This window comes from Arctopsyche grandis, chromosome 4 (genome assembly GCF_051622035.1).
Source record: "Arctopsyche grandis isolate Sample6627 chromosome 4, ASM5162203v2, whole genome shotgun sequence".
Classification (NCBI taxonomy): Eukaryota; Metazoa; Arthropoda; class Insecta; order Trichoptera; family Hydropsychidae; genus Arctopsyche; species Arctopsyche grandis.
The window spans coordinates 18,467,044-18,494,260 of NC_135358.1; the positions used below are offsets into that span (position 1 = coordinate 18,467,044).

The following is a 27,217-nucleotide window of genomic DNA, read 5'->3' on the forward strand; positions in this document are numbered from 1 at the left end:
CCGTGGGGCCCCGAAGGGGGCCCGGGGGGCCCAGCCTCATGGGGCGCAGCCCCATGAGGCTCAAAAGGGGGCGCCACAAGGGGCGCAGCCCCGTGGGGTCCCGAAGGGGGCCCGGGGGGCCCAGCCTCATGGGGCGCAGCCCCATGGGGCTCAAAAGGGGGCGCCACAAGGGGCGCAGCCCCGTGGGGCCCCGAAGGGGGCCCGGGGGGCCCAGCCTCATGGGGCGCAGCCCCATGGGGCTCAAAAGGGGGTGCCACAAGGGGCGCAGCCCCGTGAAGCCCCGAAGGGGGCGCGGGGGGCCCAGCCTCATGGGGCGCAGCCCCATGGGGCTCAAAAGGGGGCGCCACAAGGGGCGCAGCCCCGTGGGGCCCCAGCCTCATGGGGCGCAGCCCCATGAGGCTCAAAAGGGGGCGCCACAAGGGGCGCAGCCCCGTGGGGCCCCGAAGGGGGCCCGGGGGGCCCAGCCTCATGGGGCGCAGCCCCATGGGGCTCAAAAGGGGGCGCCACAAGGGGCGCAGCCCCGTGGGGCCCCGAAGGGGGCCCGGGGGGCCCAGCCTCATGGGGCGCAGCCCCATGGGGCTCAAAAGGGGGCGCCACAAGGGGCGCAGCCCCGTGGGGCCCAGCCTCATGGGGCGCAGCCCCATGGGGCTCAAAAGGGGGCGCCACAAGGGGCGCAGCCCCGTGGGGCCCCGAAGGGGGCCCGGGGGGCCCAGCCTCATGGGGCGCAAGCCCTAATAGGCATTAACTAAGGGGGGCGAAGCCCTAGACGGCAATTAATCATGGGGGCGCGGAGGGGCGAAGCCCTAAAAGGCAACTGATCATGGGGGCGAAGCCTTAGACGGCATTTAATCATGGGGGCGCGGAGGGGCGAAGCCCTAAAAGGCATTAACTAAGGGGGGCGAAGCCCTAAACGGCAATTAATCTTGGGGGCGCGGGGGGCGAAGCCCTAAAAGGCAACTGATCATGGGGGCGAAGCCTTAGACGGCATTTAATCATGGGGGCGCGGAGGGGCGAAGCCCTAAAAGGCATTAACTAAGGGGGGCGAAGCCCTAAACGGCAATTAATCTTGGGGGCGCGGGGGGCGAAGCCCTAAAAGGCAACTGATCATGGGAGCGAAGCCTTAGACGGCATTTAATCATGGGGGCGCGGAGGGGCGAAGCCCTAAAAGGCATTAACTAAGGGGGGCGAAGCCCTAAACGGCAATTAATCTTGGGGGCGCGGGGGGCGAAGCCCTAAAAGGCATTAACTAAGGGGGGCGAAGCCCTAGACGGCATTTAATCATGGGGGTGCGGAGGGGCGAAGCCCTAAAAGGCATTAACTAAGGGGGGCGAAGCCCTAAACGGCAATTAATCTTGGGGGCGCGGGGGGCGAAGCCCTAAAAGGCAACTGATCATGGGGGCGAAGCCTTAGACGGCATTTAATCATGGGGGCGCGGAGGGGCGAAGCCCTAAAAGGCATTAACTAAGGGGGGCGAAGCCCTAAACGGCAATTAATCTTGGGGGCGCGGGGGGCGAAGCCCTAAAAGGCATTAACTAAGGGGGGCGAAGCCCTAGACGGCATTTAATCATGGGGGTGCGGAGGGGCGAAGCCCTAAAAGGCATTAACTAAGGGGGGCGAAGCCCTAAACGGCAATTGCTCATGGGGCGTGGAGGGGCGAAGCCCTAGAAGGCAAAGGCTCAGGGGGGCGCCGAGGGCGAAGCCCTAGAAGGCAAAAAAAAATTTTGATTTTTTTTTTTGATTTTTTAAAAAATTTTTTTTTAATTTTTTTTTTATTTTTTTTTTATTTTTTTTTTTAATTTTTTTTTTTGATTTTTTTTTTATTTTTTTTTTTAATTTTTAAATTTTTTTTTAATTTTTTTTTTTTTTTAATTAAATTAGCTTAGTCATGTTTAAGCGGTTTATATTATAAACACTGAGCGAAGCCGGGTAATACAGCTAGTCTAATCTATAATTTGGAAAGAGACTTTGTATGTATCCTTGGTCGTCGTCTTCTTCGTCGTCTTCTTCGTCGTCCGTAGATCGGTGACGTCATCGAACACGTGATTCGTTTTTTTTTTTTTCGATCCATGGGCGCCGATTTGTTTTTTTCGATTCAATGGATTCACCCCCGCGGGGGCGCAAGGCGAGTAGTTTCATGGGGCCCCGCCAGGGGCGCCACAAGGGGCGCAGCCCCGTGGGGCCCCGAAGGGGGCCCGGGGGGCCCAGCCTCATGGAGCGCAGCCCCATGGGGCTCAAAAGGGGGCGCCACGAGGGGCGCAGCCCCGTGGGGCCCCGGGGGGGCCCAGCCTCATGGGGCGCAGCCCTATGGGGCTCAAAAGGGGGCGCCACAAGGGGCGCAGCCCCGTGGGGCCCCGAAAGGGGCCCGGGGGGCCCAGCCTCATGGGGCGCAGCCCCATGGGGCTCAAAAGGGGGCGCCACGAGGGGCGCAGCCCCGTGGGGCCCCGGGGGGGCCCAGCCTCATGGGGCGCAGCCCCATGGGGCTCAAAAGGGGGCGCCACAAGGGGCGCAGCCCCGTGGGGCCCCGTGGGGCCCCGAAAGGGGCCCGGGGGGCCCAGCCTCATGGGGCGCAGCCCCATGGGGCTCAAAAGGGGGCGCCACAAGGGACGCAGCCCCGTGGGGCCCCGAAGGGGGCCCGGGGGGCCCAGCCTCATGGGGCGCAGCCCCATGGGGCTCAAAAGGGGGCGCCACGAGGGGCGCAGCCCCGTGGGGCCCCGGGGGGGCCCAGCCTCATGGGGCGCAGCCCCATGGGGCTCAAAAGGGGGCGCCACATGGGGCGCAGCCCCGTGGGGCCCCGAAGGGGGCCCGGGGGGCCCAGCCTCATGGGGCGCAGCCCCATGGGGCTCAAAAGGGGGTGCCACAAGGGGCGCAGCCCCGTGGGGCCCCGAATGGGGGCCCGGGGGGCCCAGCCTCATGGGGCGCAGCCCCATGGGGCTCAAAAGGGGGCGCCACAAGGGGCGCAGCCCCGTGGGGCCCCGAAGGGGGCCCGGGGGGCCCAGCCTCATGGGGCGCAAGCCCTAATAGGCATTAACTAAGGGGGGCGAAGCCCTAGACGGCAATTAATCATGGGGGCGCGGAGGGGCGAAGCCCTAAAAGGCAACTGATCATGGGGGCGAAGCCTTAGACGGCATTTAATCGTGGGGGCGCGGAGGGGCGAAGCCCTAAAAGGCATTAACTAAGGGGGGCGAAGCCCTAAACGGCAATTAATCTTGGGGGCGCGGGGGGCGAAGCCCTAAAAGGCATTAACTAGGGGGGGCGAAGCCCTAGACGGCATTTAATCATGGGGGTGCGGAGGGGCGAAGCCCTAAAAGGCATTAACTAAGGGGGGCGAAGCCCGAAACGGCAATTAATCTTGGGGGCGCGGGGGGCGAAGCCCTAAAAGGCATTAACTAAGGGGGGCGAAGCCCTAGACGGCTTTGAATCATGGGGGCGCGGAGGGGCGAAGCCCTAAAAGGCAACTGATCATGGGGGCGAAGCCCTAAACGGCAATTGCTCATGGGGCGTGGAGGGGCGAAGCCCTAGAAGGCAAAGGCTCAGGGGGGCGCCGAGGGCGAAGCCCTAGAAGGCAAAAAAAAAATTTGATTTTTTTTTTTTTGATTTTTTTTAATTTTTTTTTTGATTTTTTTTTTGATTTTTTTTTTTGATTTTTTTTTATTTTTTTTTTATTTTTTTTTAAATTTTTTTTTTAAATTTTTTTTTTTAATTTTTAAATTTTTTTTTTTTTTTTAATTAAATTAGCTTAGTCATGTTTAAGCGGTTTATATTATAAACACTGAGCGAAGCCGGGTAATACAGCTAGTATATATATATATATAATAATACGCAGGTAGGATCCAAGCTAATAAAATGCATTGAATAATATATGTATTGATTTATTTTAGAATAAAACAATATCTTTATACTACGGACACTAAGAAAACTTTCCATATTATACAATTTTATTTGTAGATTTTATTTTATTTTACATTTTTATTTTTCATGTAAACAAATTTTTCAATTGTATCTTTATTGGTCTTTATGAAATTTTTTGTTTCATCGACGATTATAACCACATATAATTCAAGTTACGAAAAACGTTAGGCGCAAATTCAAAGTCATAAATACATTTATTCAACAATCTTATTTTAATTGATATATATTTTTTATAATTAATTTCATTCTTGCCTGAAATTAATATGTACATATTTTGCTCAAATCAAAATAAATCCTTGCACTACTGCATAAATTCGGTTGTTTTTGTAAAAACCCCATTTTTTTCTCAGTTATATTTCCTCACATTATTCTAAACACAAATTAATATATTTAATACTTTTTTTAATTGATTAAAGAGACTTTCTGTATAGCTTTTATAATCGAGTCACCGTCGTTTTCAGGTTTGCCCTCATCATCGTTCGCCTCCAACCAAAATGTTTCCATTTCACCTTTTCCCTGGAAATAGTTTTTTATCACGTAATTTTTAAAACACACAACACAACACAAACTTATCGAAAAATTGTCAAAGGTACATATTATATATTGATATAATATTATATCAATTACATACAAATTTACCTTCACTGTTACCATTCCTCTGGGCTTAACTTTGTAACGAAACGATAATAGTTCCGCAGTAGTTTTAGAGATATGAATACGTCCTACCTGAAAACAGTAAATTTTTAACAAATAAAAATTTATAACACCATGATATTCAAAACACGACACAAACCACACCCACCATTCCGCTAGACTGCATCCGACTAGCTGTATTTATAGTGTCGCCGAAAAAACAATATCTCGGTACTTTCAAACCCACTACGCCCGCGACAGCTGGTCCACTATGAACGCCTGTAAAATTATACATTATTTCACATAGACTTCATTTATATGATATTTCCAAAAATCGGCAAGTTTTTACCTATTTTTACCCTAACATTCTGCGCGTGAGGAAGATGCAAAGCGTGTGCTCCATTCAACATGGCCAAAGCAGCATCTGCTATTTGTTCAGCATGATCCTCGCTTGTTTCTGGAGCACCGCTTACTACCATGTAAACCTGACCTACAGTCTCCACCTTCAGCAAAAATATGTACCTAAGATATATTATCTTGGCCAAATATTTATATTAATTAAAATACTATACCTTGTAAACTTTGTAATAATCCAACAATTGATCAAAACAAGAAAATACTGAATTCATAACTGTAACGGTTTCCATTACTTTCTCCCGAGTTTGAACACCTGATGATTTAAGTTCTTCCAAAGCGCAAAACATCACCGTCACAGAATCAAATGTCTGCAAAAAAACAGTTGATTCATTAAATAGCTTTTCGAACAGATTCATACCAAAAATACACATCCAAATAGTTTCTATATTGTAAAATTAAATTTGAATGCAACCTCTTTTACTGTACATTATAATAATAAACATGTATAAAAACACAAAACCTGACACGTAGTAAGTGGATTTTGACCACGCCTCAATCTATCTGCTACCGTGCGTGGAATCATGGAATACAATAACTCATCTCCACGACTTTTCCAGCGATCTAAAAGTTGCAGCGATCTTTCTAGCTCTCCAGAGCGCTGTTCTGCCCTTTCGCACATCAATTCCAATCTGTTTAAAAAAAATAAAGAAAAAAAATTATTCAAAAACCAATACGTACATATTTGTTGAAAATTTTTGATTTCTGCGTATACCTGGAGCAATGCTGCCAACCGGACAGAACCAATTCACGCGACAAACCATGCAGATTTAAATCGTTTAAAAATAGTCCCGTCGAAAGTAATTCATCAAGGCTGTTTATTCTATAAATTTTAATATTTTAATATTCTGATTTTTTTCTCATTAGTAAAAAAGGGTATTAAAAACTTACAGTGGACTGCAAAGAAACACCAATGCTGTTAAATCTTTCAAAAAAAACATTTGACCTTTCAACAGAATACTTCGCGCTCCTTGACTGCCTCGTCTATCCAACAGCTCGGTACCTAGCGTAAATACATATTTATACATATATGGTTTTAATCAAACTTAAACAAACACTTTATTATGAACCTTACAAGGCCGAGCCGGATTTTCATCTAAACTTTCAGATTTTGTGGTTTTAGTTTTAGACGGTACAGCACACCTCACCAATTCTAGCTCAAAAAGCACAGATTGCAAATAGCGAAGCTAAAACGAAGAAATGTTTAAAAAACAAACTAAAACATGTTTACAAATATTTGTACAGTATTTTTCTTACGGAATTGAAATCGAAGGGGGCTCCTTTTGGACGACGAACACGAAACAAATCAGTCACTGGCTGACCAAGAAACGCTTCCTTAGGACCGCCCCAAGCACCAATCACTTTTTCACCTGCAGATATCACTTTCATACTTTTATCTAACAATACACCAAATGGAAATAGCTGAAGTAAGACAGAAGCCGAAACTGATGGCAGTCCAGCATCTTTACTCTTAGCCGACTTCTCTTGTACTACACGCATCTACAATACACAAGTACACACAATTTTTTAACTTTTTATCAATATCCTTTAATATTTTAATAAATTGAAATCTCACATATTCTTTATTGTTAAAATTTAATCTATATGTATGTTTGAATTCGTCCGAAGGGAGCTTAATCTTTTGTATTTCCTTTATATCTAAGTCGATACTGTACAATTGTTGCGCTATTTCAATCAATTGCCCTAGAAATAATTATGACGCTATTCAGTTTCATTTCATTAAATAATAATACAAAGTATAATAAAATATTTATTTATACAATAAATATAAAATACCTTTGAAATAGTTGGAGAATCCTTGTCTGGTGCTGCGATATACAAGTTCGGCTCCATCGTCGTCTACAGCTCTCAAATACATAGAAGGACTCTTCATGCGAGGATATGTAAACCTCATTCGAAGATGTATATTATCCACAGATTGTAGAAAATCGCAAAAATAGCGACCGGTCGCCTTAATCATTTCATCGTATCTAAAGAAAAACTTTTATGCTAACATTTTCAAAAATATGAATATAGAAAAACCGCTATTGAAAATACCCTATATTGCTGAAGTAGCGAACAAAGCATTTTCCGAAAAAGTGCATGAAATCATCTGCTGTTTTACCAGAAATGCGAGCCAATGCCGCTGCCAAAGCCGGCATCAAAGTATCAGGATATTGCTATTAATGATCAGTCATACATATTATATATTTAATATCATCGAAAATATAAAGAATGTATTTATTTTATATTTAAGTACTTGATGTGTGTTGAAGACTGTGTGCCGACATCCCACTTCGTCTAAAGCTGACATCCACATATCTTCCCCGTATTCCAACTGAAATTAATTCTTAAGCTAGTATTAAGGACGTCGTTTATTAAATGCGACGCAATGAAGAAATTTTTCAGTATAAAATAATGTATAATGTATAAAAACAAGGCTTTGATAAGTGACATTTCAATTTAACGTGATAGTGATTGAAGACGACAGTAATAAGCATCTTCAACGGACTCCAATTACGCCATTACGGTGATCCATCGTCTTCCTCTGGCGTCGATGGTAACACTTAAATAGAACGAGCTTTCATAAAAATGTTTTTGTTGCTATTTTCATACTAGTGTTGTCCCCGTTGATATTTCAACGGGTGGTTTCGAAAACAAATTGATACATAATTTAAAATAAAGTTACAATACATTTAGTAATAATTAATCGGAATCGGAACTAAAACAGAAATCGGGAATTGGAACTGAAACAGGAATCGGTATCTGGAACTGAAAATGGAGTCCGTATCCGAAACAAAAAGAAATCCAGAATCCGGCGGACCCCGGTGCCCCGGAGGCTGCCGCAGTTGCACATAATTTTTGCAATTAAAAGATACCTATGTAGAATATTGTTTTGGAAAAATTGTAGCTATTTTATTTGTTAGTTTTATATGTTTTAGAAAAAAATCTTTTTTTTTATAAAAATTATAAAATTTTTGTACTTGAAACACATTTTTTTTATAATGATGGGGGAAAATTTTTTTGTGGAGCGTCCCGTTTTGAGACTTGTGAAATATGGTCACCCTAATTATATGACATGTGTGAACGTGTCTTATTAATAGAGGTAGGATAGTCACAGTGCTATCCATTGTTCGACAAACCTTTAACAATGAATTTACAACCTTTGAACAATACACGGCCCCCTCTGGCTCCGGTGACTACTTATTAATTATTATTTCTAAAAATATGACAAAAGGAATATACTTATATATTATACGTACATAAATACATCTATTATGAATATGGAAATGGGAAATAGTCGAGGCTAGTTTTTAATAAACAAGATCGATGTCACTTCATAATGTTTTATACAATACTAGCAGAACCCGGCATGCGTTTCAATGCCACAATAACGTATGCAATTCCCGTTCCCGTTCCCGTTTTTCGATGTGTTTCGATAAGTGAATGTTTCAGTTTCAAAACTTAATGATCAAATTAAATTACAGTAATGATGATTTATCGGAAAAACGCAGGCGGCGAACATATTTGAAATTATTCAATTGTTTGTTTATTTTACCCTAACAACGAAGGTGGTGACGCGAAAACATTTGAAATTATTGCGTTTGCAATGCCACTCATTCCCGTTTTTCCCGTTTCCGTTCCCGTTTTTGGAAGATTTTTTTTACAGAAACCATCGCGGACAGACACAATAATTCGTGTAAGTTTTATCTCAATCGATTGAATGGTATATGAACGCATACGTGACAGACAAACATTGATTTTTATATATACAAAAATGACTACATATACTATATGTACATATTTATATACTTTTATGAATGAAGAAATGAATTTAAATATTATATTTTTGGTTTTGGTGATGACATAAAATTTTATTTTGACTTTATTTTTTAAACACTACGGATATTTTTCTTCGGACTTGTTTGAATATTATTGTAATATCTTTTTGCAGCGCCAAAAAGACTGCGAGCGACAATTATTAAAGTCTGAATGACTTGAGGGGATATGAAGAAAATTGGGTTTTCAACGAGAGAGAGGAAATCCAAAGGGGATGGGTAAAAAGGAAGCGAGCGACCTTCGCAAATATATAAATTTCCATTAAGAAAATCCTTCTCTAGGTAGCAAGGATTCACTGAGACTCATTTACAAAGCACAGTTGAATCTACATGCATACGTATGTACATATACCGAATTAAAAAGAAGAAAGTCCCAAGTAAACTAACAAAACTTCACTTATTTCAGAAAAAAATCCAATATAATATTTCGAGCAAAAGGAAAAATAAAATTGTGTAAGCACATGGTGTGCCTGTTACACCATATATAAATGTATATACATATATATATATATATATATATATATATATATATATATATATATATATATATATATATACATATGTATATATATATATATATATATATATATATATATATATATATATATATATATATATATATATATATATATATATATATATATTAAACATAAGTATGTACGTACCTTATGTAACTTTGGCGTCGAGAGGGTGTTTATTTTCTCGACTTTCGCACGAACGAACGTTTTCAAGGGCGAAAGTGAGAAATGGTGGAAGGCGAAACCTAGCGATAACAATATAGCACCCACAGTTTCTGGTCACGTATTTACCATCTCAAGAGATCGGTGTTTATTGTTTAAGCACCGCGAAATTGGACATTGTCATCCATTAAATAGTTCAAACAGGCTTTGCTAGATAGACCTTGCATTATTTGAATTGACATTTCAACAGAACTCATTTTATTATCTAAACGATACGATAGAACTTTTCATTACGTTTCTACTGACTGTTGACATTTAATATACGGCGTACATGTTTAATTGAAAATTTGGTCATAAAAATCGTCAATGTCTATCGTGAAACAGTTGTGTGCGCTTAATTGGAAAACAAATTATCTAACGTGAACATCTAAAATGGCACCCTTGGGATATGAACTGTACATGTATAGGAAATAGCACGCGGAAATTGAAGACAAAGTTAGTTAAATGCTAAAATTAGTTTGAGGAAACTTTGTTACGATTTGGTCCATCTATATACAAATATATGTATGTATGTACGAGACATAGAACAGCGTGTCCTCAAAGTCTGAAATATAATATGATTTTTTTTAAATATACACAAAAAAATTACGCCTAATTTTTAATTCAATTTTTCTAGGTTCATTATTAAAATAACCAACATAACAATATTCTATTTTTCCAATATTTCCAATATTTTTATACTTTAGTTTAGTTATGTAATGTGCTATTTAATCATATTATAGCTTTCATTATTTTCCTTTTCATTTGTTTATTTTGTATTTACCTTTTTCATTTGTTTTATATTTGTAAATTTCAATTTCTTCTTATATTCTATTTTATAACCTTTTCCAAATATTTTAATACTATAGTTTAATTATGCAATGTTCTATATATTTTGTCATGCCTTTATTCTTTACTTTTTAATTTGTTTTCCTTATATTTATCTTTTTCATTTTTGTAAAAATCTATTATTGGACTCGGATGTTACATATATTATTTATTTACTATTTGTTTTTTTATACATATCTATGTACATCCTGTCTGTTGATTTTTCAATTAATAAAATAAAAAAATAAAATAAAATAAAAATAATCGGAAACAACCAATTTTTTCATGAAAATTTTATTTTTTTAATATAATTAGTTTAATATGTTAGTACAATATGTACATATGTATGTAGGTGTTTTAATATTGATATGAAAGAAACATACCGTTAATATTATATTATATTAAACATACTTTAAAATTTTCACTTATCGATGAAATATGGACTGTAGAAAAGTATTTAATCTTCCATTATTTTCATGTCAGTGAAATAGTTGAGGGAATAAACATGAGGAATGTTATTAAAATACGAAAACGAGACAAGCATGTTGACATTGAAAGAGTATATTGCGATGTCGTAATATTACGCTCTGGGGATTTCAGTCTTTTCACTTTAGGGTCGTAAATTCCCAAGCAACATAGGCACCTACACAGTTTCACTGCTTGTTTACATGTTTGCCTTAGATAATGATGGTAAGGGAGAAAATCGATAGGATACCAATGGAAATAAAATCAATTCGTACTGATGTACCTAATTCAATATATACGCGTTTATAGTATTTTTTTTAGAATTTTAAACCTTATAGTTTGAAGATGATTTATCTTACGAAACTGATACTGTTTTCTTTTACAACTTTGTGATGGGAATTAAACTTCAGTTTAAGAAATATTACTTCCCCGGTATAAAAACAAAGTTCGTGTGAAAGGTTTCGAAGAACGTGCTCATTTTTGTTAGATGAGAAAGTACTATTTTACGCGAAAGTGATCAAGTAAACTTTAAATTGTTTTTACATGAAATATACCCCAGAATTTGACCCGTAACATTAATCAAAACTTCTACTAACCGAAAATTCTGATTTAAATTATTTAATAAATAAATAAAGAATTCTAAGCGTTTACATACATATTTCTATCGATACTATCAAGATTTTAAAAATGTTCCATTAAATAAAGCAATACTTTCACGCGATATACACATACATATTTAAATATGCACAATATAGAATTTTACATATATGAATAATTTGTTCTGAATATCAAAGAGAATTTATTTTATTGAAATTCTTACAAAAGCTTTGTATTGAATGACAAAGAGGTTAAAAAAAACAGAATAAATTGAAAATTAAAAAAAATATCTTCCTTTGAATTTGTGCGGAGTAGATATAGACATACATATATACATATATATGTATGTATGTATATGCGTATATACGAGTTGGAAGGATAACAAAGTCTGGTCCCTAATAAAATATTTAATAAGATTAAATGAATTCTACTTTTGTATGTATGTACAATATATGTATGTTTATGTATTTTTATTTTCTTTAAAGCTCTTTATATACCCAAAGAAACTAATTAAATACATATAAGAAAGTACTATATCTATATTATAATATTTGAAATTGAACACAAAATAATATTGATATCATTAAATGAGCAATCATTGTATTTGAAATTGGCGTAAGTCCACTTTTCCTCTTTTCGAGACATAATGTTTTGCGTTTTACAATATTTAAAAATACTGGTGATTCTGGACAATTCGAATTAAAATAAGTGATAACAATTTATGAATTAAGTCATACAGAAATAGTGTTTTTGGAACTGAAAATTAGACTTTCGCCACTTTCAAGTATAACGGCTCAAATATTGAAGCGTCCAAACAAATATAATATTTGCAATTTAGCACGAAAGTAGACGAATAATGTTCGTGGCGATATTTACGAATATTAAATCTATTTATAAAAGGAACAAACACGTCATAAATAGACACTAGCTATATGAACAAAGGACAATTAAAAAATATCATTACCTGCACGAAGTGCTGAACGCTCTCTAGTAGCATTCCATACATGGTAATCTTTTATGATGATCAACTCCTTATTATACCTAAAAAGATATATTATATATACACACATATACATAAGTATATTTGCAAATGTTTAATTGATATTAAAAAGAATATATTCTGAACGAATGAGACACTTAATCATTTTTTTTGCTTTTAAAAAAATAATCTTAATACATTTATGCGATGGTACAGATGTCAACATACTATTTCACGTAGATATTGTTTTTTTTAATTTAATATAAAAGATTAATCTTTGAAATACCGATGATATATAAAATTTATAAAAAAGATTATAAAAAACATCTTACAAATTATTTAGTTCTGGGATGGGTCTTTAACATGCGGCCTACTGTCGAGGAGTACACAAGGCGAATGAACAAGTGTTGCCTTTAGGTGGTGGTGGACCTTGGACATGCTCCGAACGTTGATGGGTGGGTAAGTGGGTGGGGCAGGGTGGTAGAGATACGCTATTGCTGAACAAACTCCACTACCGAGTAAGCTATGATATTTCAGCTAAGCTATTTTTGAGAAAATTACCATGTAAAGTGCTTGGGAATATCGTACAAATCATTGAATATTATTTCAAATGCGTAATTGATAATACATACATATGTTATTTAAGAACTACACATAAAATACTAGCCTGTACATAAACTGCAATATATGTTTTATTAATATGTCATATACATACATATGTATACCCATCTAATATACAACATTATTTTAATATACCATGTTTTTGTTGTAATTTTAAATACGTACATACGTGTAATATTCACATACATATGTACATATGTATATGACCGGTCTCCATGACGAGCCGGAATGTTAAATTACCGAAAACGCAAATATCGGAAGGCTAAGATCGAACATCGAAAGATCTTAAGTCGAAAGATCAAAAAAAAAGGGTGCATGGTAAACGGTACATACTCAATTAATTTGCGCGAGCAGGATACAACAGGAACAAGAGGAACAGGCTTTTTCTCCCGTATTAATGTGCGCGCGCAGAATTTTCTTGGAACTCCAACTTTTTTTATTAATTTTCATTCTTTATTAATATTTCAATTTATGATGATTCTGTCATGTCTATGACCCGAAAGAATCTATATGATATAATAAAAGGATGCACCCAAAGTCTTTTTATTCAAAAATTAAAAGATTTAGAAGAAAAAAACTAGTAATTGTTACAAAGTGCCCTCCTGCGAAATTTGAGGAATTTCGAAATATTATCAACAATTTTAAGATGGCTTACAGTCGTCAACAGTTCGAATTTAAAAGTACAGAAAGCCATTTTCTGGTAAAAACGTAAAAAATATTTTTGGGCAGGTTTTCAGGCCAAATACCACTTTTTACGGCGGACACAAAAAATAATTTACTACTGTCAATTATTATTGTCCCACAAAGCAAGAGAGCAAAAAAAAAGATTGACAATAGTAATTGACAATAGTGAACCATTTTTTTGGGCAAAAACAACTTGTCCGACGATCTCTGTTCATGATTAGAGGTAGGACCGGAAGCGTGCTTTTACCAGGAAACAGGGCGTTTTGGGTCTATTTTCCAGGAAACAGGGCAAACTACAAAGCTAGAGAATATAAAAAAAGGTTCATCATAAAAATGAACTAAGCACGGCGAACGATGAACATTGAACTGCGCAAAGTTGGTCCACTCTTTACTCATGATTAACGAAATAAATTATCGATTTTGGAGTTATATTAGATATGTTTGTACATCATTCTGCCCACACAGGAAGTATTGAGTTTTGATAAACGGAGAGAAACACTCGTAGAGCGTATTATGGTCATTAAAACTTATTATTATCCATTAGATTAACTACTCGAAATATTGCTCGTATATATGTACATATGTATGTACACACATATAATATGTAGCTTAAATCATTTGTATTAAAAATGGTTTTATTTCACTTTTGTTCAAAATAGCTCGTAAAATATGGTCGACGCATTAAACTCGTGCAAGTCAAATTAATCCTCTTCGTTCCTCCACAATGTGCAGAATCAAATATTTAAAGTGACAGTTTCCGCGAGTATTCCAATTATTCTATGTCTAGGATATTGAGTTCGGAGTTAATTGTTTCGAACGTGGTGACGAAACTGTGATGGCCGCTCTCACAGGGTGGTAAATGAAGTTGTGGTGGTACAGATACTGGGGTGTAAATAACACACCCTTGATGAATTTTCTCGGTCGTGAATAACACCGCAGTCTTCAAATTACTAGCAATTAGCTACATTCACCCTAATTGTTTTAGAAAATAGTTTCAGAAATTAGTGATTCTTTGTAAATTTTCATATTGTTGCATTACTTTTTTTAAAAAAAATAACTAATGTGGTATAGATATTAAATTCTATAAATAATTAAAATTCGTGTACATATGTAAATATCATAATGTCTACAGTTCAGTTTAAATATTTATCTATAAAAATTTGGGATTATTTTAAATAAGCTATACTCTTCGTTGCATTTAATATTTTTCGCGTTATCAATGTACTTAAAAGCATTTATTTGGTTTAAAAATAGAAAAAAATTAAATTATAAGAGTTTTCATAAATATAATTAATGTTCGGTACTGAAATAAGGCGTAGTGATAATTCCGATACATTTTAAAATTCGTAATATTGCTGACTTTGCTTAAAAATAATAAACAAACAAAATTATACAATCTTGAAGCACAAAATGATGATTCAAGGTTTTGAAAGTTAATTACTGAAATTTTATTTTTAAGAAAATATGCTTGGATAAAATTTATTATGCGAATAAAATTTTTGCTAGTATATTGTCAAATACCAAAATTTTCGAAAACAAAAATCTCCACTTATTCAATTACACTGTTCGACACGAAAAATGTTTCAGAGACGAGATATGACTTTTCTTATAGATCTATGCCCAGTGAACACGAATCTGGTAATAAAAAGTGTCGATTGGCTCGAGATTCGGAGATATACACCCAGCGCAAAGCGAAGCTTATCAGTTGCATCACATGCAAATAACGATATATTAAAAGACTAGTAAAGGAATTTAAAATAACAGTTTTCGTATTACTTTCTACAACTCCTCTTCATCAATATGCGGCAAAAAAAAGCGATTTCGTCAATACATAACATTATGAGGGGAATCATTGTAAATTTGGAGTAAAAATTAACATTTTTTTTATACCTGGAGTAGATTTCATAAATCAAAAAATCGATAAAAACGGATTTTTTTTCTTTTTCAAGGTTTTCAACATATCAAGGGGACTTCAAATAATAGTAGGGAATACAAATAAAAATGTTTTTTTATTTTAATATTTAATGACCCCCTTTGTTTTTAATAAATAGTTTTATTCGTGTAAGTAGTGATTCATATTATTTTTTTAATAATTCATCACCAATTTCATTGTAGCATACATCATAAATAATGTATTTTAATTATTTTATGGTTTTTGGTTTTTTATCTCTAATTTTTTGCCTATTTTGCTTCACATATTTTCGATTATATTTAGATCCGAGCTGTTTCCTGGCCATTCAATGGAGTTTATACCTAAACTATCTTTATCTTGATCGATATTTAAAAAAAACCAAATGGTGATATACCAATGCATTAAAAATAATTATAATTAATTGTGAAAACAATTTGAATACTCTCAAATTTTGAACGATGCGCCGGTGCTGAATCATCGTGAAAGACAAGATCCTTAACCATTTCCGGTAAGCCTTCTAATGTAAGAATAACGCTTTTATCGATGATTTTTTTATACTCCTGTGAGTTGACTATCCCATCTAGTTTAATGATTGATCCATCACCATACCGTGTGATGGCCCCCAATACCATACCATGGCGAATGTCAAACAGTCAGCGCTTAGCACGATTCTTTGTAGCGTTCGCCTGATTTTCGTCGTACTAGCGCCATTCCATCTGATCCAATCAGGTTGAATTTGGATTCATCTGAAAAAGTAATCGTCTCCCAATCTTGAACTGTCCAATTTTTCTTCTCTTTGGCCCACCAAAGACAAGTATCCTTCATTTTCTTCGTGAGGAGGGTTTTTTTTGCACGCACCGTTAAAATAGACCAAGTTCATTTAGTTTATATTGAACTGTTCTAAGGCTTACTGAGTTTTCCAACTTCAATGAACTCTATTGAACTTCAATGAACCTAATTTCTGACGCAGTTTTGAAACTGTTTTGAAGTAAAATTCTCTTTAAAATCCGTTCGTCTCGAGAAGTCAGTTTTTTTGCCATTTTTCCTCTTTCGACAGGTGTTATGTCCATTGTTTTTTTATACTTCTTAAAAAATATAGTTATTGTAGGTAGAATGTGTCCCCGTTCGTCGATAAATTTCCGCAAAAGAATAATTTTTCTCCCAGAAAGTGACAATTTTTGATTTCCCGGCGATCGACAAAAATTCATATTTTACGCTCAACGCTCACAACACTAAAAAAAGACACGCACTACTTGAAAGTCTGGGGGAAACTGACTTTAAAAGTTTTTGGCAACAATACGTTGAGATATGCTGAAAACAACTGTAAAAGTATAAAAACAAAATTGCCAGAAAGTGAGACCCAATAGGGTGAAAAATGGGCCATTCCGGTAAAATTTGTGACTGATAAGCTTCGCTTTGCGCTGGGTGTATGTGTTTTTTAAATTGCGCGATTTTTCTATATCTTGGTGTTGTTCGGTCGATTTCTCAAAATCTGTTAATTCCTGTTCAAAATGAATATTGGAATCTACAGTCGGGTATTTTATCTTTCATTTGTAGTACTTTTCAGCTTTCAAATCTCTCTAAATAAAATTCCATATTTCGACTATTCTTGTGGATTAATAACAAAAATTCGTTTATTTTATCGAGGTAAGATAGTTATCAATAGAATTTTTGTTATTAATCCACAAGAATAGTCGAAATATGATTTTTCTAAGTGGAATTTTATTTAATTCTCATATAAAGATAATTTAATATATTATCCCTATTAATTCAATTCAGATTCGTGTAAATACGAGTAAATACTAGTACGAGCTTTTTGCTCGCAATTTTAGCGATTTAAAGTTCAGCACACTTCCAGTTAACCCTTTTAAACGAAAACAAAAAATAGTGTGGTCAGAACACTATTCTAATAAACATGTTTCAATAGAAAATACTCAATATAATATAGTATTAACAATGGGGAAAAATTCCAAGTGAAAATACGTAATTTTGATTTGAACTGGACGACTACTTAGAGAGATTTGAAAGTTGAAAAGTACTACAAATGAAAGATAAAATACCCGACTATAGATTCCAATATTCATTTTGAACAGAAAATTAACAAATTTTGAGAAATCGACCGAACAACACCAAGATATAGAAAAATCGCGCGATTTAAAAAACACATATACATATGTATATCCGAATCTCGAGCCAATCAACACTTTTTATTACCAGATTCGTGTTCACTGGGCATTGATCTATAAGAAAAGTCATATCCCGTCTCTGAAACATTTTAAAAGTCGTCATTTGTCGAACAGTGTTATTTGTATCTATACATCTATACATATTACAATACTTTACAAAATTATTTACGAGTTAATAAGTATATAAATCAGACAGTTTATTGAACAAAAACACGTAGCGATAAATTTAAAATATCCTCGATATTTTCGAGATTCTAATAAACGATTTCTCGAAAAACGAGAATCTCAAATTTTCATAATAAAATATTCTCTAGAAATGAGAATCTTGAAATTTCACAATAAAATATTCTCAAGGAACGAGAATCAAAATTTCTCGAGAATTCTCGAGAAATATCGAGACTAGATTTCTCGATGATAACCTCTAGTCACAACACGGTGAATTTAGCGTAAACCAAGCGCAGGGACGAGGTTAGCTCAGTTGACGCATTCGACTCGAAATACTTGTCCTTAAACCCTTGTAGCCTTTTCACCTTTCATTCTAACATTTACTTGTTTTTCTTTAGCAGCTTTTGTCTGACTAACTACATTAACTACATAAGCTACATACAGTGGCGTAGCATGAATTCCTGGTGCCCCCCGCAAAATATTTTCGTTCGATAAACGCCGAAACATTTTTGCTGACTTGTATTCTGACGCGTAGCTACGAATGCACGTGTATGCATTCATATTGTAAGTACTCGACAATACGACGTAAGCAATATTGCGCCGTATCGTCATGGCCCGTAATGTATAAGTAAGCCGATTTTGCCTTGCACTCGGCCAAAGTGCTGTAAACGTGACGTGACCGTGACGTGTAGGTAGATATGAATAGAAATGTAATAAAATGACATATTTGAAACGGAGTCGTACAGTGCTGAAGCCGTGCAGTGCTGTTAAGTATGAACAGACCTTTAAAGGTATATATTATGTAGGCATATGAAGTAGGTAGAAGCTAGGATCCTTAATTTTATAAACTAGAATTTACTTTCTTTTTTTCCAGTTTGTTTAGTTATAATTACTTCAATATTAGATGAAATTAAATAAATTAATTATTTCCAAAGAAGATTGAGAAAAATCTTAATTTTTTCAATCTCGTTTTTTAACCATGGATGTGAATCCACGAGACATTGAGATTCATGCATTTTTTTGTAGTTTAGTAACTGCGAGTAGTCGGTATTTCTGAACAATGAGAGGTCAATAAGCAGTTATCCAAAACCGGGATATTAAGCTGTCCCGAAAAGTCCTTTCGGGACGCCGGGATCAGAGGCGTGAAACCGGGACAATCTCGGAAAATGGGAAGTCTGTCAGCCCTAACCACTGGTAACAAATAACAATATGTATATGAATTCACCATTAATTGGGATTAATGTATAATTTGAACCCGAACGACCAACGACTATCACAGACCCAACGAGAGTGTTTTATTTACGAATTGAATTTGTGATTGTATTAGCATCGATTTGTCCGCGGCGAACATGGTCGCAGTCGAGTTTAGTTTTGTGCAACGGTCGGTAACGCAGATCCCTGTTTTGGCAGCTGTTCGTGTTCGCTTCTCGGCTGTCGGCTGTCGGCTGTCGGTTCTCGGTTGTCGGTTGTCGGTTGTCACCGGGCGGTCGTCGGGCAGCTGGCCGATCAGTTCGATTGAGGTCTTCTGTTTTCGTCGAACGTCCCTTCAGCGGAAGGGTGAGAACACGAAAACACACCCCGAAACTAACAAAGCCTCTCTTTAAACCCTCCCCCCTAATCCAGTCAGCCTCCTTTTCTCCTCAGATCCGCCCAGCTACACCCACGCATTCTGCACATTCTACACATCTGCATCTGCATCGCACCACACCACCACACCACTCACATCTCTACATACTGAACATATTGCACCCACTGTCACAATTCCCTAGTCCATATTCATTTGTTTTTCAATCCGAATGTCTTTGGTCCAAAAATAGAAATATTCTCTGTGTTTATTTTTTCATTTGTTTTGTTCCTGATGTTTTGAATGATTTATTTTGTTCGTATATTCTTTTATGATTTCCATTTATTTATCATGTATGGTGTTTTGTTTAAATGGGGAAAAATATACTAATCAATGTTTTATTTAAATCATGATACTACTTGAACATCAAATTCAAATACTTCTATTAAAAATCATAGGAGTATTTATTAATAAACATATTCAGGTACTTGTTTAGTAGTATGGCTTGAGCTTCACGCTTACATTTTAGAATTTCATTTAAAAACAAAAGAAAAAAGAGTGACATTTCATTGTCACAAAATTCTTTTTTTTTTTTTGTTACTTTTAGAAATTCATTTTGCAGCAAGTCTTTTTTAGCTTTGTCTGTCAAATAGTAATTTTGAATACGTTCCTTATAATAAAAAAAATGTTTTCAAACTCTACAGTTTCAAGACAAAAACATGTTTATCTAATCAATTCCTCTAATTCCATATATGTATGTATATATCAATTCTGAAGTGGTTATTTTATCAGTGTTACTTATAAATGAAATAATAACAATTTCCGTTAATTGTACACTGTCAATTAATCACATACAAAAAAAAATCTCAAAAGAAAATAAATTCAATCTAATCTAATAAGAATTTACTGAAATCCAAAAAATTAGTCTAAAATCTAATTAAAATATCTGTTAAATCAAAAATTTAACTGAAAGAAACTATTAAATGTATCAGTGATAACTATGTCATATGAGAATGACGTTTAATCATAAATGTAATTGTTATTTACATACATATGTCAATGTGAGTTAGATATGATATCACTAACACAATTGTTCTATGGTGATTCCCAGAATGAATCATGTATACAAATTGAATATAATTTTTTTTATAAATCCTATTGTCAGTATCAAACGTACATAATAGTTTAAATTATTTTTGATTTTCATCCAGTCATTATTGTACATGGACTGTGTACAAGTTTAAATAAAAATGTTTTATTGTGCTCGTCTTGAGGAAGATAATTTGAAATTCCAAAATAAGTTCCTGTTAAAGTTATGTACCTCATTGGACACATAGCTCGCAGCAGTTCTACCACATTTGTTCTAGTCTGGTCATTTTATTTTGTCGGGGATCTTCCTCGTCCTCCACGTCCCCGAATATTACCCACAATGACCATTTGTATGTAATATTGGGAGACTTGTATGTTATTCGTATTTGTACTGGTCTCGCCTAGAGGTTGTGATTTCTCGACTTTTTTTGTTTCTCGAGATTCAACAATCTCATTTTCTCGGAATATTTGAATCTCGAAAATTCGAGATTTTCTTTTTTGTTTCGAATCTCGAGAATTCTCGAGAATCCCGAAAGTATATATTTTTTTTAATATAGTGAATTAATTTTTTTAGCATATACAATCGACAACATCAAAAGGACACAAACACTACATATGTATATTTTATCAGGGGTTTATAACTTTATTAAAGACATGATGAAAGAAAGATATAGAGAGATACAATAGAACATTGAATAGAAAAGAAAGTAAAATTATATAAAAAAAATATCATAAAAGAAGGCACGAAAAGAAAATAAAATATACAGTAATTTAAAATAGTAAAAATAACAATATGTAACAAAGAATTTTATAAAATTCCCAGTTTCGCCACCCGGCTTTGCTCGTATTTTTGTGACCGGACAAATAATAAAAATACTGAACATCTACGCATATTAAAATACTGAATATACATTGATTAATATATAAGGAGCAAATACACGAATAAATAAATAATAAATCAAAAATCTTTGTTTTATGTGTGTTACAGTGGGGTCATATTGTCAGTGAAAATATATTTTCACTAGCGTTTTAGTGATATCATAACCGAATACTTTCCCACTAGTGACTAGTACCTACATGCACATATATGTATGTAACTTTAAAATGGTGCGATTTCGTTGTGACATGTGTATATGTACTTATATGATGACCGGATAATAACTTACCAGACAAATAATAAAAATACTGACCATCTATACATATTACAATACTTCACAAAATTATTTACGAGTTAACAAGTATACAAATCAGTCAGTTTATTGAACAAAAACATGTAGTGATAAATTTAAAATATTCTCGATATTTTCGAGATTCTAATAAACGATTTCTCGAGATACGAGAATCTCGAATTTTCACAATAAAATATTCTCGAGAAACGAGAATCAAAATTTCTCGAGATTTCTCGATCACAACCTCTAGTTTCGCCTTACTTGCTTTAAGAATTAGAGTATGCACACAAGACGGATGGATGACAGTTGGTTACCAACTTTCAACTCTTTTTAGGAACATTGTTTCTTCTTGCTGTTTTTGTTTTTGACGTTTTCCAGTGGTTCATTCTGATTTATATCCAAGTATTATATTATATTTAGGTAAGTTTTACTTACCTAAATTAACCTTTTAATACCATTAATCAGAAACAGAAGCTTTCAGTATTATAAATCCCTATGCATTAGTTTTATCATATTGTTTTTCATCATAATCCTATGACAATACTGTATGATTTTTTTTTATTACGCATTTATCTTTAAAGTGAACAATTTTTTTAACATAATTACAGATGTTTCAAATGTTATATGATTGACTGTTTGATCAGTTTAACCTTTATTTATTTTTGTTATAAAATAATATTAGTTCAATACATAACAGAAATAAATCTTGTGTGACAATTGAGTCAAGACTACTGAACGAAAAAATGCCGTATTGTTTTACTGTTAGAGTAATAATTTATCTTGAGGTCTGTAAACATCTCTAGAAATCAGTATGCACTAATACTTAATATAATTACGGTACCGAGATAAGGTTTTTTTGCAAAATAAACATTAAATTTACAAAGTAAACAAGAAAAATTTACGAATAATTTGTATTTGTTCACTCATTCGCATACCGGATCTTCAACGAATGATTTTTTCAATATTTTTTACTTGGACACATTTGGAATTCAAACTTTGAACAGAATCTTAGAATATAATAGATATACATTTTATTCGTTGATAGTAAATACGTATATTTTATAAGCAAACCACAAAATTATTACGCATACTAGACTTTCAAGTAATTAGCTGAAGGTTCTCAGATTGATTGCCAATAAATGAATTTCATTTTCTCAGAGGTAATGTTGCTATTTGTCAATCAATCGCATATAAAAATTACAGATTCTATCTGACCTACTTTATGAAACGAGTCCATATGAAATTTCCTCTCGCCTTTTGCATTTTGAAAGTCACCAAAAACAGCTGCATTTGATTCTTTCCTTTTTTACAATTTTAATAATTGAAATATCATACATGGATACGCACATATGTGTGTATTCTCATTTTAAAACATGTATGGAAAACAGATTGAAAGTCACGTACATACGCCACTTTAAGAAGAAGAATTTTATTGTCATAACGACAAAATCGAATGGACTCATACAGATAAAATCTGATTAAAACATAATACTCATTCCTCTCGATTGTTTGGTTCGTTGTGCTCGTATACTGTTAACTAAATACTATCGTCTCTATAATAAAAGACCTTTTTTCATTGGACCTATCTATTTTTGCCTTAAGCTGACGCACTGCGGTGAGTCTATATTGGCAATCCTTCCCGTTTGTAATTGGCGGTATGTATGTAGTTGATCAACCTATCGGCCTGCTCGTTTATTCATTTGAATGCATACGATATACTTTTGAATGCGAAACCTTGACCTTTTCCTGGAAACTCGTCATTCAAATTTTTAATCCCATTTAGAAAGTCCACGCATAGATGTCTAGAATACTATGAATATATTATTAAAAGAGAAGCTTTATTATACAGATTATTTTCGTTGTGTTTGTTTAATCATCTGTGTTGCGTTGATTCCTAATGAGCTGTTTTGATTTGGTAGGTTTATTTCATTTTTAAGAGTTCCTAAGTGTAGGAAAAAAATGAATCATTTTCTCATAAACTTGTGATTACATTAGCGCGATATTAAATTTTAACTGAACTTATGCGCCACAGAATTAATATTTGCTAAGCTTACGGGCAAATATTTGCACAGTATTTTTAATCATGATCCTCGCCTTTGCAATTTAACTCAAACATAAGAATACGCTGTTTGATTTTAACTTTGAATAGGACACGAAAATTTTGTAAGAAAATGAAATATATATTATATTTGGTCGAATTTTATTACGACATTGTTCTGACAGGGGGATTTTGTTGCGAGCCCTCTTTGAAGTATACTTTTAAATACACACTATTATTTTTTTATCTGTAAATCACATGTATATTTTGTGTTGTTTTGAAATTAGAATTAATAATTAAATTTTTTCTTGTTATCTTTTATATAATACTAGTATTGTACGTATGTTGAATCGAAACGACTAGCGTTATCTCAGACAGACACACAGAATAGCGATATTATAATTATGATGTAGTCTATTTTATAAAGGAATTTTCACTAGTACTTACATACAAAGACATAAATATACATACATATATGAGAATTATAGAGTGACAGTCATTGTGGACTATTAATTATCGGGTTGAGTAATTAGAAATTTATTATTTAATATACATATGTATACATATGGGTGACCGTAAAAAAGTCGTCAGTGAAAAAGTCGAAAATGTTCGTTTACCATGCATACATATGAAAAACGGTTAGTATATATATCAGTGGCGTGCGGTAAAACTCTCTCTCCCCCCGTCGTACATCCTCACTTAATTTGCGCGAGTAGGATACAACAGGAGTAACAGGCTTTACCTCCCGTATCCTGCGCGCGCACATTAAACAAGGCTGTATGACAAAAAGAGAGATAATTTCACCGCATGCCACTCATATATATTATTTATACGTAGTACCGTTTACCATGCACCCTTATTTTTTGATCTTCCGACTTAAGATCTTTCGATTTTCGATCTTTGCCTTCCGATATTTGTTTTTTTCGACTTTTTCACTTTCGGTGCCGTGAGGTAGACCCGTTACAGCCCAATTGTACATCTTGTTCGTTCATGAAAATACTAGTTTGTTTATACAAGAACCAATCTGACCAGTTATACGGTACAAAAAAAAACAAAATTACAAAAAACTATGGAGTTTGTTCATGCACAAACTAGTAAATATTAGGCAAAATTACAAATTAGTAAATATAAGTTTAAGTATTCTCTATCATTTGTCCCATCTCTATGTGTAGGTATGTATGCTCAACCTACATAGGTTGCAATATTTTTTTACACGGTTTATATTAGGTTTACTTCGATAATTTTAATATTAGTGGAAACGAAAATTATAGCAATGTTGTGACGTGGTTTCTATAGGATTTATTTTTGAATACTTGATCAAACTAGTATGTTCATGAACTAACTGGGGTGCACACTTGGATTGTAACATATTTATAATATATGTATTTAACATATGTATAATATATTTGCTATTGATTTAACGTGGAAAAATCCTAAAACTTCTTACATACATACATTCTCTTGAATATGATGGTGTGATGTACAGATATTGTATGTCCATTTTTGAATTTGAATCGAATTTTAAGTTTTTAGATACTGGAATATTTCCGGTTTTTCCTATCAAAGTATACATAAATTACTTTGAAAGGGAAGTTTTTCTTCCTTTTTTGTGCCACATCTGCTTAGCGATTACTGGCCATTATCCTGTTTATAATATTGTTTTATTGATTGCAAGACGGAACGTCTCCACTGAAGTTCCTCCTGTACCACCACCTTAAAATGTTTAACCGCAAAATGTGTCTTCTTCCCAGATCTCTGCTTGCCTTGGATGATCGACTAATCTTACGTTTAGAAAGGCCTCGTCAGGTGCTGATGATACTATATACATATGTATATATATATATTGCGTTTATTCGGTTGTCATTGTCGATGCGTAACACGAGTATTTCTTGTTGCAAATTCCGCGTGCGTGTCCTCGGTTTTGAGCCAGGCAGCGCATCGCACTTTCAATTATGCAAAATAGTACGCACAACTCTATGCACCGCTGCTGGTTTCACACGTTCGAATTTTTAATTTTACGTCAGAAAGTTGTCGTTGTCATCGTCGCTAGACTTTCGATTTCTGATTTAATTTAACATTACATTTTCGTATCAAATGCAGAATTGATTATTTTTATCATCTCGAACCATTTTTTCCCTTCCTAATCAACCCATAAGCAGCACGTCGACTTTACATTAAAGACGAGATAGTTACTGAAGTTTTTAAATATTTTACTTACATACATACATCATCCGTTCCATGTCTACATATATACATACATATGTCTGCATGTACAAGGCTGTACGTATAGCGTTTGGCATTCGGTGCATCATATGGAACAAAGACAACGTGATATTAAGTATCTGCTGTGCCTTTCATTGTAATTAATTAAGCGATCCAAGTCAAGTTGATAACAGTTGTGACGAGAGGGATCGAGCTAGTTTGTTGGTTTTTCTAATATATATATAAATATATATATTTATATATTTATTTTTTTATTATTTACCGCAATTATAATAATTGCCACATTCCATCTAAGTTTTACTACTCAAAATAGAAATGTATAACATAGACATAGTCAACTTGATATTTGTTCTCTCTTGCATTTGATTCGAGATTCATTGTAAAATCAGATCGTTCGCTATCCGTAGGTTTATACATATATAATTATTTGGTAATATCGTCTCAAAATGTGCAATAGACATAGTCGTGTGTTGATAGCGCCATTTTCTCGCCAGTAAAAGTAAAATCGTGATCGGTAAGTGGACTAATTTTCCGGTTTTATATTACGTGTCTGCTTTTTGCCGAATAAATAAGTTTTTTTTTAAATATTGTATATATTATATATATATGACAATTTGTTTCATCGCTAATTGGTACGTTTACTTTTTGCCGTTATTACGTACATACATGTACGTATGTGCCGTTACGAAATTTCAGTGTGGAATTAGCGCATTAATAAAGTACCCTTCTTTCTTTTGTGGACTGTAATTAGGTTTCAAATATAATGTTATAAATTATGTATTATGCTCTTCGAGGTCGGCTTTTTCACATTACACATAATGAAAATACATTATGGCTGCTTTATCCACAATAAGCCACGTAAATGGTTATTTCACAGTCTGTCATCATTTACTGTTGTTGATCCATTTTTCGTTCCAAACACTTCTTACGGACGTCTCATCCACCCCCAACCCATGAACCATGTATATATAACCATAATCTATGGCATTGCCCAACATTGGTTCATGGGTTGGGAGTGGATGAGACGTCCGTAAGAAGTGTTTGGAACGAAAAATGGATCAACAACAGTAAATGATGACAGACTGTGAAATAACCGGTTACACGACAAATGGTGCAAGTCCAAAAGGTTCAACGACAAAATGTACCCGAAAATTAGTGCACGCGGGTACATTTTGTCAGTACA

General features: G+C 35.4%; 2 protein-coding genes across 2 annotated transcripts in view; one reads left to right on the forward strand and one right to left on the reverse strand.

Moving 5' to 3' along the window:
* Positions 1-4,311: 4,311 nt before the first annotated feature.
* On the reverse strand, positions 4,312-12,410 carry LOC143910780 (soluble guanylate cyclase 89Da-like). Its single transcript, XM_077429376.1, is given in 14 exon segments — positions 4,312-4,425; positions 4,549-4,635; positions 4,712-4,821; positions 4,892-5,045; positions 5,115-5,267; positions 5,420-5,588; positions 5,672-5,779; positions 5,848-6,143; positions 6,214-6,456; positions 6,533-6,660; positions 6,754-6,947; positions 7,015-7,136; positions 7,217-7,294; positions 12,369-12,410. Coding segments are annotated over 14 exon segments (1,998 nt in total).
* Positions 12,411-19,347: 6,937 nt separating this feature from the next.
* LOC143911364 (E3 ubiquitin-protein ligase RNF19B-like) overlaps positions 19,348-27,217 on the forward strand; it is a 40,471-nt gene continuing 32,601 nt past the window's right edge. The window contains exon 1 of the mRNA XM_077430227.1: positions 19,348-19,508. The gene's annotated coding sequence lies outside the window, so the exon portion shown is untranslated. The remainder of the gene's footprint in view (positions 19,509-27,217) is intronic.